The following is a 12,552-nucleotide window of genomic DNA, read 5'->3' as shown; positions in this document are numbered from 1 at the left end:
ATGCTGAAATGAAAAAAGGCGGTCCCCTCCCATTCCTCAACAGAGGACGATCCTCCACCTGCGAAAGATTTCACTTCATAAGTAACAACACGAGCCAGCGGGGTTTTTTTCCACAGCGGGAGCTCTCAGATTTCAGCCAACGCTAAAAGCTTCCAGGCGATGCGTTTTTGGAGTTTCACCCTCTCGGCGTCCGACCACAGGACTGATGTTTCTTCACACCTTCGCTTCGAGAAATCTGTTTTTGGGAGTCAGAGTTTCGTGAAACTAAACTATGATTTGTGGCTGCGTTGAGGAATGTCTCCTGTATTCTTGTGGGACACAAGAACACCCAAACGCCCACAACTTGGTCAGGAAAAAAGCGGAACCCCTGTTTGGATTATGTGTTTGACCAATGTAAACATATGGGAGGAATAAAAAAGTGAGCACATGGGAAACCCACCAGGAATGAATCGGTCCTTTATTAAGGTTTTGGCAGCTTTATTTACATATTTCATGGAGACAAACAACTTCAGGTAGGCAAATTAATTTAACAAATATATATTATTGTAAAGACTGAAAACGAATAATTTCGCCCGTCTCAAGTTTCGATAATGAGATAATTTAGTCAAGTAATGCAACATGAAATGGTCAGTGACTTCATTCACAGATAATGGTAATGGCTTGAGAGATGCTTTGATAATGATTAACTAAAGTTGCTCTGCATTTACAACTGTTTTAATTGCTTTTGTGAACACTATTTGGTCCTCGTGATAGGCGATACGTAAAATGCACAATATCATCATGATGTTTGTTTTTTGCCTATCGCACATTACTTTATTGTTATATTTACGCATGCACGTAGTAGTATTATGTACTGTCTTGAGACATAATAACAGCACTTGTACAATGTTTAATTTGAAAGTACAGCATGCTGTGATATGTGTGCAGTAATCTTGCATGATCTGACACAATTTAGCGCTTTCTCGTGAAAAGAAAATGCCTACTCTGTCGGAGTCACGCAAGATCTGTTTGATACGTGTGTCCTCTTAAACGCATTTCATAGTTTCCCTGTGCTTGCCCATCACTCCCAGGCAGCTGTTAGGCGACAGATAAGGTTTAACTCCTGGTTTTCAGCCTGGACTTCAGTCTGATAATGTGTTCTCTCTCTCTCTCTCTCTCTCTCTCTCTCTCTCTCTCTCTCTCTCTCTCTCTCTCTCTCTCTCTCTCTCTCTCTCTCTCTCTCTCTCTCTCTCTCTCTCTCTCTCTCTCTCTCCTCTCCCTCTCCCTTTCCCTCTCACTCTCTCTCTGTGTGTTTTCCAGAGTTGTGGATGCCAAGGAGCATGATTCCAGATCATCCAACATGTCTCCATCAGACTTTCTAGACTCACTCATGGGTCGAACATCCGGGTATGATGCGCGAATAAGACCGAATTTTAAAGGTTTGTTCATCATTGTCTTTGTTTTGTTTTGTTTTGATATTTTGTATGCACCAAATTTTACACAAAGTCTCACATTTATCACAAAACAGAAACACGGAATGTGTGATCATCAGTGAGTATTTTTGGTTGCAGAATACATTATCCACCTCGCCCTAAGCACACCAGACTTTGACATTATTACTTATCTGGAGATCCATTGACCGTCATCTAATGCTAAGACATCCTGTGTCAGTCCTCTGATAAGAACAATCCATCACTTCAGTTGACAGTAATATTGTTGTCCTGACTAAACCATCATCTAACCCCTCATTGTAACACCACACACTTGTTGTAATTTGGTAAAAAAAAAAAAAAAATCATGTCAGAAAATAATCTGTATCTCCAATAAATCATAATTTGGAGAGAAAAAAAGGCTTGTAAATATCACAGTCACAGTTACAGACAGGGATGCCACCATGACAGGCCAAGTGATGATTGATGCCCCTGTGGCAAGGCTGCAGGCGACTTCCTCTGTTGTTGATGCTGTGATTCTCGGGACAGACACAGCATCTGTCACTGGAATGGAGCTGAGCGAGGAGAGGGCGGCCCGCTGGGGTTCAGGCCCACTCCAAGCTGGGTCAGGAGGACTGGGATTTGTTGGTCGGGGAGTTATTGCAGCAGCCAAGACAGTGAAGCTCAGGGTTTGACGAGCAGGATTCAGAAACACATGGCCCAGATATTTCCTCTCCATCTGGTAAAGAAAAAGGAAGATGTTGACAAGACTGCTGATATGGACATAAGATGGGAGGAGGACAGCCTGTTTAACACCGTCTGGCATTTTCAGGGGAGGGATAAAGTGAAAGCAACTATTTCTAGCTAATGAAGAGAGGATGAGCACCTGGATTAAAGGACATTAAGCATGATCGTAATGTTGCTGGTCGGATTTGTATTCTCTCTGTATTTTAATATTAATCATCTCACAGAAAGAAAATAAACACTATTGTCTGAACCCTCGGCGACGTAAACAGATGATTTAGGTTGCAAACCTGCTAGTCATACTTTGAAGAGAGTGTTGAACTGTATTTCTGCAGGCTGACCTAGATTTCCTTGCTGAGTTTGTTGTGAGGAGGGACTGCCTTATTTTTTGCTACTGCTGTTAAATGTAGCTATACCTCACGACAAACTGAAGCAAATAGTAATACCAAGTGCCATGCAATATTGACGAGGAAGGCACAGGGGAAGGGCACTATGAAGGGTTTACAACTTCACTTATCAGATAGGGGGAATAGATTTGCTGTGACTTTAAACCTGTCAAGCCCTGCAAAGAGATGGCTGTTTAGGCCACAGGAAGATTGATTCATTGAAACATGCTCACAGTGTTGAAAGGAAAAGGCTCTGATTTGATAGACAGATTACCCGTACAGGCTTCAAATGATGAGAATATTCATGGATATCTGTATGTTACTATCTTGATGCATTGATTAATCATTCAGTGCATTAAGAATTTGGCCATTACCAATTATTCTATTTACTTTAGAACAACTGCATTCTTATAACATTCAGCAATACATATGTTACAATATGTGATCTTTTGCGTCTGGTTTAACAAAGCATGCAAACTGTCACCACCCACTCCTGGAGCTCCTATAAAAGAAGGAAAAAAGAAAGGCGTTGCTTGTTGATAATGCATGTTGACACAAACAGTGAAACAGCAGCTTGTGAACCAACAGACAGACATTTCCTGATGAAACATCTTCACTGCTCCAAACTGTTATCTTTGATGATGTTGTTTCAGGCGTTTTCCTGTCTTGTCATTGTCATTCCGTTTCACAGGTCTCCCCGTAAATGTTACACGCAATATTTTTATCAACAGTTTCGGCTCTGTCACAGAGACAACTGTGGTGAGGTCCTCTGGCATTTTGGCTGATTTCTGCACAATGTGTTATCTATCCCTCAACCTGCAGGTCCGCCAGTTAACGTTACCTGCAACATATTTATCAACAGCTTTGGTTCTATAGCAGAAACTACAATGGTGAGTTGAGCATTATGCACATGGTCTGAAGTCCTGACCCTTGCTCAGGAATTACATTTTCATAATCTTGTTTCTTTATCTAATCTAACTTGTTTCAAACTTTTACCACTGCTGCGTCTTGCCCTGCCTTTGTTTTTTTTGCCATTAAAAAGTTGATTGTCGGTTTCATTGGGTAATGCAGACATTGTAGATATTAAATGTATTCTCTGGCGATCCAAAAAAGTATTGGTTTCCTCTCCTGTGATGGCCCTGGTACATGTTATTCCAGGTTCAATAATAAATACAACAAATCTCAACCAGTACGTCACTTAAAGTGTGACCACTAACGATGGGTGGTAGAGCTCAAGCTTTAAAACAAGCTGATCTTCTATCGTCATGTGTAAAAGCATCCAGCTGCTTATGGGATAAAAAGAAAAAACCTGTGAGGCTGCATCAAAAGTCATCATGATCAAAAGATGCATAATGACTGATAATAACTACTTACAGTGTGAATGAAGGATGTTAATTGGAGCAGGAGCTGAAACTCATAAGATTGCTGGGGAATTACACAGCTTTAGACAAGCATGCAAATATTTGGAAGCCCCAATATTCTGATGAAATGTCACACAACATAAGGGCCTCTCATCATCATGACATATCAATTACTCTGAGCAACTGAGCTTTGTGACTCTAACTGATACAAACTGCACTGTCAGAGTTTTCCTCATCAGCCACTTCATCTTATAAATCCACCATTAGCTTCGACAATATCTCTTACATAATAATGATTCATAACAAAATTGTTTTTGCAAATGCAGGTTTTTAACAAGGTAATTATCAAACTGGAGTATGAAATTTAAGATTAGACACCTCGTGTTGCCGGATGACAACTTTTTTGTTTCTCATCCATTTAATTATCTAACAACAGTTGTAATTGAATTGAGATTAAAAAATAATAATTGCAGAAACCTGTGCTTAAATTTTCAGAAGGCTACTTATTGTGCACATAATAATTATTGTGTATTTTAAATTGCATTTAGGGTATTTTAATGTTGAAGTTGGTTAAAGTGGAGTTCATTTGAACTGCTTTATACACTGTTTTGTAAATAACCTAATTAAATGCAAACATTTAAGTTCATCCTATATTTCAATCTACAAAGTAAAGCTGTCAAATAAAGTAGTGGAGTAAAATATTGTATATCCCTCCGACATATGGGAAAATAGAAATATTTAAAAAAAAGGTACAAATACCTCAGATTAGTACTCATGTATACGGTATTGAGAGAAAATGTACTTACATTCTACCATTCAAAAAAATACCTATATTTTCTTGAAATATGAGTATGTTATAATTATAATGTTGTCTATGATGGATGATCTGTGTACTTTAGAGTAATCATAAAGATGCAATGTTTTTTTATTTTACCTCATCTAAAGGTGGATATTACATATTTAAAGCTTATACTGTTGACTGCTTTCTTATAACCCCAATCAGTGGAGTACAAAATATGCAAAGCTGCGGGTCATCTTTGCAGGATTACAGAGTGAATATCTTCCTGCGGCAGAAGTGGAATGACCCTCGGCTGGCATATAGTAAATACCCAGATTCCTCCCTCGACCTGGACCCGTCCATGTTGGACTCCATATGGAAGCCAGACCTCTTCTTTGCCAACGAGAAAGGGGCCAACTTCCATGATGTCACCACAGACAACAAGCTGCTGCGGATCTTCAAGGATGGGACAGTCCTCTACAGTATCAGGTGAGGCGTTGCATGTGTTGTAAACGACAACATACATTTTTAAAAATGACTCTCCTTCATGTATTATCTTCTTGATGAGTATTTCCGTCAGAAAGACACAACTACATATTTTATAAGACGTCACACTGGGCTCTAGGGTTTTACCCTGCTGGATGGGACACAGGTCAATGAATTATTTGAGATAACAATCATCAGATTAGTTTATAAAGAAAATAGTTGTCAGATAAAGCCCTAGTCTACACCATTTGTCATTGTAGGTCTGTAGCTGATGTTGGAATCTGTTCTGAGAGAATAAAATGATACAGCAGAGAACCAACGCTCTGATGCATGGCTCACCCCGGGACATGTTCACTCATTGCTTTTCTTACATTTTCTCTCAAACATCAAAGAGTGTCAATCTGAACGACTTTTAAATGGCTTGTATCTCAATATAATCACTCCTTTGAAATGTCATCATTCACCAAAGTACAGTGTATCCCTGAATGTGGTGTAGATTTTTTAATAAAAGAATACTGATTGCAATAGGGAAAGTTAATCTCAGGGAAGTAGTTGAGTGTCCAAAGCGAATATAAAAATGGCAATCCTTCTTTATGTTGGTATCTCCTCAAGCAGGATTTTTTTTAACATAAAAAGAATAAAGACCATTGTGGAAGACTCTGAAACATGCTGGCAAGAATTGAGGACATGTTAAAGGCCTATCAGTCAAACATTTGAGCAAAACTCAGCACAACATATGAAAATACATTTTATTTAACTTCTATGTAACTTCAATCCCATGCAGCATTCGATTCTTTCTACAATGATGCAACATGAAGCAGATACATTTTTAGTCCATATAGAGAGGTTCAGGTGTGGAGGCGGAGCGGTTCAACAGGAGAGATGAAAGGTGGTTTGCCACTTTCTCCATTCATGAGAGAAAAGACAGAGTGAGCAGACTGCAGACCACAATGCATCAATGAGACAATAACTTGCAGTAATGAAAGTGTGATAGGAACCTGCTGAAGGGAATCGTGCATGATATGTCAGAGGCTATCGCACAGGAGAAAGAGGCACACAATACAGAGATGACCCAAAAAAGTAACAACTGCAAGCAAATGGTTTCCAATTCATGTTTCACAAGTTTTAACATTTAAAATCAAATATATTCAATCATTGATGTGTTCACTGCATCTTATTTTGTGACTTTTGTCTCGCATCACAGGTTGACTCTCATTCTGTCTTGTCCGATGGATCTGAAGAACTTTCCGATGGATGTCCAAACTTGTACCATGCAACTGGAAAGTTGTAAGTATTACCTTTGTCTTTGTTTTGTGTCTTCCCTTTCCACACTCACATATACAGATATTGATTCATATATTCTTTTCCGTCACCAGTCGGCTACACCATGAACGACTTGGTCTTCGAGTGGCTGGAAAACGGTGCAGTGCAGGTGTCAGACGGGCTCACGCTGCCTCAATTCATTATGAGGGAAGAGAAGGAGCTGGGATACTGCACAAAACACTACAATACTGGTTAGAGGACACACACAATCACATGCCGCTTGTATTTCACACAGCTAACGCTTCTTCTGGTCTAGTAGCTGAATTGTTTTTGTGTTTCAGGTAAATTCACCTGTATAGAAGTAAAATTCCATCTGGAGAGACAGATGGGGTACTACCTGATCCAGATGTACATTCCTTCCCTCCTCATTGTTATCCTCTCATGGGTGTCTTTTTGGATCAATATGGACGCTGCTCCAGCCAGAGTGGCGTTGGGCATCACCACTGTGCTAACCATGACCACCCAAAGCTCTGGCTCCAGAGCTTCTCTTCCAAAGGTGAACCTCACTGAGTGACCAGGAGCATATGTTTTGAGTTTGAAGGTTAAGAAAGCCTTGTGCGTGTATCAAATCTTTAGTTCTCAATCACGTAATATCACATAAAAACCTCTAATGTTGGAATATATTAAGAAACATCTTATTACAGGGATGATTTAACTATACGTGTGCACTTCTTTTGACCTGGTTTGTGCAATTTACTGCATTCAACATTTTTGTTACAGCTACGAAGATGTTGCCATCTAAAATGTGTGTACATTGCCAACAGTAGTCGGTGGCGGGCTATTCTAAATCAGGTGGAATTGCAATGCACATTTTGTACTACAGGCAATGAGAGACAGATCTTAATGATCAATCACTCACCATGCAGCAGTCTGCAGCAGTGTGCACCTGAGCACCGAAGGCCTCGGCCACGTCAGAGATTCTCACATAAAAGACACGCATGCTGATGAATAATTAAACAGAAGCCTTTGAGAGCTCAGATTTACGAAAACAATAACTTAATATGCCATAACCTCCCCTCTAAAAGCTGAGTTGTTTTCTCCACATGCTAATCCGCTGTCATGGAGTTAGGTTGTCACACTGGTGAACAGTAAAGCATGTCAGCTTCACCCTCACTTTCTCAAAAGAAACATATCAAAAACAGTAATATAGTTACAAACTATTACAGTTCTCTTTCTATTGGGACTGAAGGAAGCAATTATTTCCTGCTGTTCATGGCCGTGCAATCACTGATATTATTGGCAGCTCTGATACATTTGTTAGCAAACAATACCTATAATCACAGAGATGTATAGATCTTGGTTTACTAATATAATGAGCAAGATAAAGGGAGAAAAATGTCAAATCTTACAGATCTAGGGCTTAAACTAAATAAGAAGCAACAACAAAAAAATCTAGGAAGTCATACTATATTTGAACTGTTAGCTGATGCTGTCACCTTGGAGGATTTAACAAAGGAAATATGTTTTCTCTTCCAGGTCTCTTACGTGAAAGCCATTGATATATGGATGGCTGTGTGTCTGCTCTTTGTATTTTCTGCATTGCTAGAATATGCTGGGGTTAATTTTGTCTCCAGGCAACAGAAAGAGTTCCTTCGCCTGAGGCGAAGACAAAGGAGGAATCACAAGGTAGGTTTCCAAATCTTTGGTTATCAAATATTTTAGCCATGTTAAGTGACTGTACAGCAACATCCATCAATTGTCTGCACCACTTTGGTCTAGAACGCAATTGTGTACGGGCATTTATGGTCCCAGAGGAAGAATTGGAATGACTTCAGTGATGATTTGACTTACCAGGTCAAAGGTCAAATCTTTCACTTGCTCTGTAAAATGTCTTAACATCTGCATATCTGGTCAATAAGGCTCAAAATTTAGCACAGGCTCCCAAATTATGTATCCAAATAACTTGCCGATGCCATGGCCAACATACGGTCGGCCTTTGTCATTTTCCAATATTTGAATTATATCTGCTTAACATTATATCGGCTCCATGTTAGCGGTGTTGTACTAAGTATGTAAGCATTCTGGTGCTTTTTAGCTTAAATCAATGTTAAGTCCCTAAGCAGTCGCTCTTTGAAGTACATCAGGTGATCTTTTTTTGTTTAAAACTGTTATCTTATGATTAATGTTTACATTGCTAACAGCAACACTGAGCCAGGAGCCATTAAGAAGAGCTGCAGTCTTTTTAAACAAACCAAGTAAGTTCATTCTGTCCACAAATGCATGTGTGTTTTTTTCAGGATGATGATATGCGCGACGGACGCTTTAATTCTGCTGGCTACAATACAAGCCAGTGTCTGCCAACAAAAGATGGTTCAGCTGTTAAGAACGCTGCTCCAGCTGCGACCCCTCAACCATCAGTCCCCAAGGACATCGACACCATGAAGAAGAAGTTTGTGGACAGAGCAAAGAGGATAGACACCATCTCCAGGGCCGCCTTTCCTCTGGCATTCCTCATTTTTAATGTCTTCTACTGGGTCACCTACAAGATCATCAGGTATGAGGACATCCACCAAAAGTAAAGACATTTCTCAGATGGGAAATGCTTGGAAAGCACAGTGAGATGAGATGGGAGAGGAACCATGGTGGTGATGAGGGCAGTGTTCTTTCAGGGATAATATATATATATATATATATATATATATATATATATATATATATATATATATATATATATATATATATATATATATATTAATATATATATATATATATATATATATATATATATATATATTTATATATATATATTTATATATATATATATATTTATATATACATATATTTATATATATATATATATATATATATATACATATATATATATATATATATATATATACATATATATATATATATATATATATATGTATATATATATATATATATATATATATATATATATGTATATATATATATATATATATATATATATATATATATATATGTATATATATATATATATATATATATATATATATATATATATATATATATATGTATATATATATATATATATATATATATATATATATATATATATATATATATATATATATATATATATATATATATGTATATATAAAACGTTCATGCATCATACAGCACATGTTCGGATATTGAGAACAGTTCAAGAAACTGATAAAAAATTGCTGCATAATATTTCCTGACAAATTTCGAAAAATGGTTTTAACTCAAGGCTTAGTGACATGCTGGATAAGATGGACCAATTTTTTCATTATCAATTTTGCCTTGGCATCTGGACAAGGAACAAAGAAACATTCCATTGATTTGTAACCGTAAGGTAGCTTAATTAATTAGACTCTCAAACACTTTTTGTGATTGCAAAATGAAGGGTATTTCTAAGGATGTTTAGGACTCTTTTATATTGTACTGTTGTCATGGCACTTTCTCTCTGTTTGTACGAAATAAAGCAGCATAACATATTGGCAGAAAGCACACACAAAAACATTGGTCAGACATTAGGCAGCAGCACACATTTCAGGCATGAACGTGAACAAAGCAGATGAAATTCTGGAATCGGGAATTGGATACTGAATTTTTATGAAATACCTGAGGCCTTAGATATCAAAGATTTGGAGAGATGAAGTGCTGTGCTTCTCTATTTTTTCAAGCATCTTTCTCTCGTTCAGTGGTCTATCATAGCTGAATGCAGCGTTTGATCTTTTCTACGTGTGGCCAGACATCCACTTGTTGTTTGGTGTATTATAAATCATATTATTGGACATGGGATGTCACTTAAAATTGATGTAAGTATATTCTAATGTTAAAAAAGTTTCCTTTCCAATTTAAAATAATTTAAACAATTGGTTCATAGGTTCTTAATGGCCAAGTGTATAAGTCAGCCTACAAACTGTGAACACGCACGGCATTGCTCAGTCTTGTCTTAGGACATAACCACATGAATTAATTTATATTCCAGGTAAATACTCCAGGTATCTTAGGTATGGTTTTAGAGCTTGAGCTTATGTTTTTTGTAGATTTAGTGTGATTAAATATTTATTGTAATGGAGGAAAGGTTATGTTTAAAAAAAAAAAGCTTTCTGTATACTTCTTCACCCTCCGCTGTGGCCTGTTTCCCTTCACTTTGCGTGTTTGTTGCTGGATGATGACATATGTTTGTAGATGGATTCAACAGTGAAGGACATAACTGCATAACATTCATGGTAAAAAAAAAAAAAGAAGCAGCTAGCAGTCCTTGCACTCCTGATATGTGTTGAAGAACTCCTTTCTTGAATGCTATTCCTGAAAGAAATGGGTATTTACTGGTCTGTACATCAATAAAATTGACTGCACCATATTTACTTTATTTCCACTTATCCTGTCATATATATAGTAGGAGGCTTTGTTTTATGTTATCTTGCATTTGTTAATGCAATTACACTGTATACAATGTATTTGCATGTAAGAAGTGAATAGATGAAAGCCTTTTCAGAAGAAAATAACTGACAAAATAAGGCATAAACACATGAATGCTTTAAGCATCATGCTTGAAAATCAGATCAAAGAAAACGACAAACACAGTCTCCTCACCGAGCCCATAAATCAGGGTAATGACACATGCCATGGATCACTGGGTGGTCTGGGGGGACAAAGATTTGATCTGACAGCGGGTTTCTATTAATGTACGGTAATGGACTTCACACTGTAGTGTTGAGATGCCATAGGCTGAGTCTTACCTATCAGTGAAATGGAAAATATAAGTGAGACACTCACAGACAAGAGAGGACAATTGATATTTGTAATAAAGATGCTTCTTAAACTGCTTCTACCTGCACGTGAGCGCAGGCAAAAGCCATGAATAACCCAAACATATCATTCTTAAAGTGACTGGAGAGGCCATACCACCTCTCAATTCTGCAATTACATTATCCTAATAATAATGCTATTCATTCTACTACTGTGGGTAATGCTGGGGTCCATCAATCTTATATTAATTTTAAAGATGAATAATACATGACCAGTGGTATTTTTTTTAAAAGGCTGCATGAATCATCTAACTACTATTTTAGTGCACACACAGGGATTATAAACTAATCAATATTACCAAATCCTAGCATGGAAATAGTATCTATTCCCCGACATATCTCTGCCCATTGTTATTGCAGTTTGACTATGCAGGGCTGTAAACGCCTTTATGCAATCAGGTTCAGTAACGGCTTATGAAAGGAAAATAATTTGCAGCTTATGATTGTGTTTAAGAGGGAAAACAACTTTCCATCATTCATTAAGGTTTAGGGAAGCTGCTTTGTGAGGTCGGAGAGAGCCAAGAAATGAGTGTTACCATAGCAACAGCACAGCAATTTAGAGGGCCAGTGTGAGAGAAAAGCGAAAAATTAATGTTGAGTTGAGACACTGGAGCATGATTTTGCCAAAAGTATATGTCTCTTATGCCTAAACATGAACAGTAAATTAAACATTTCTACTGTTTTAAAGTAACCAAAGCACCAAAGTATGCAATTTTTGTATTGTATATCAGTTCCTATTGGAATGGCACCTCAGCAACATGAATATTGTTAATTGGTGTAAAAATGATCTGCAGGATATTAATCTCTCCTCCCTTGCTCAAAGACTTATCGAGAATCTCAGTGAACCTAATGTTTCCATAAGCCATTTTAAAATGAAGCAGCTTCTGGAAACCACAACTTCTATGCAACAAAACCACCTCCCTGTCAACTGAGAAACTGTCTTCTGAGGACCATGAAGGATGTGCTTCAAGACAAGAAAGTGCAATTTGTGAAGTGTGTCATGACATAAATGAGCCTGTCATGTGAAATAATTATTCATTTTATGCTGACTGTACACCAACGTTATTATTTTTTGTGCAAATCAATGAATACTGATGAATTATATATTTGATGAGATGTCCTAACAATTTAGCTTTTCAGGATAGGATAGTATAGGATATATACTTCGTCCATCCCCAAGGGTAAATGTGGTTGTGGCAGCAGCAAGCAAAGTTACATAAAAGACATTTAACAAAATTAAATAATAAATGTGCAAAAATGCAGTATATTTGGAGTGTGTATAATATACAGCAAAATATG

The 12,552-nt window shown here is 37.4% G+C and overlaps 1 protein-coding gene across 2 annotated transcripts; it reads left to right on the top strand.

Annotated features, from left to right (window-relative positions):
- glra2 (glycine receptor, alpha 2) lies at positions 1–9,092 on the top strand. Of its 2 annotated transcripts, none has more exons than XM_068572939.1 (9): positions 1–512; positions 1,300–1,418; positions 3,362–3,429; positions 4,944–5,167; positions 6,369–6,451; positions 6,541–6,678; positions 6,769–6,983; positions 7,964–8,113; positions 8,725–9,092. In XM_068572939.1, the coding sequence occupies exons 1-9, from the start codon at positions 427–429 to the stop codon at positions 9,004–9,006; spliced, it is 1,365 nt and encodes a 454-aa protein (XP_068429040.1). In that variant the 5' UTR covers positions 1–426; the 3' UTR covers positions 9,007–9,092. The 2 variants fall into 2 exon arrangements, with proteins under 2 accessions (XP_068429040.1, XP_068429041.1); XM_068572940.1 differs by having other exon boundaries at positions 8,062–8,113; positions 8,725–8,812.
- Positions 9,093–12,552: the final 3,460 nt, after the last annotated feature.

The sequence above is a fragment of the Clinocottus analis genome, unplaced genomic scaffold (assembly GCF_023055335.1).
Source record: "Clinocottus analis isolate CAN_PGR_092001 unplaced genomic scaffold, fCliAna1.0.p SCAF_12, whole genome shotgun sequence".
Taxonomy (NCBI): Eukaryota; Metazoa; Chordata; class Actinopteri; order Perciformes; family Cottidae; genus Clinocottus; species Clinocottus analis.
Note: the sequence above shows the minus strand (reverse complement) of the source record. Positions and strands in the feature narration are given on the sequence as shown.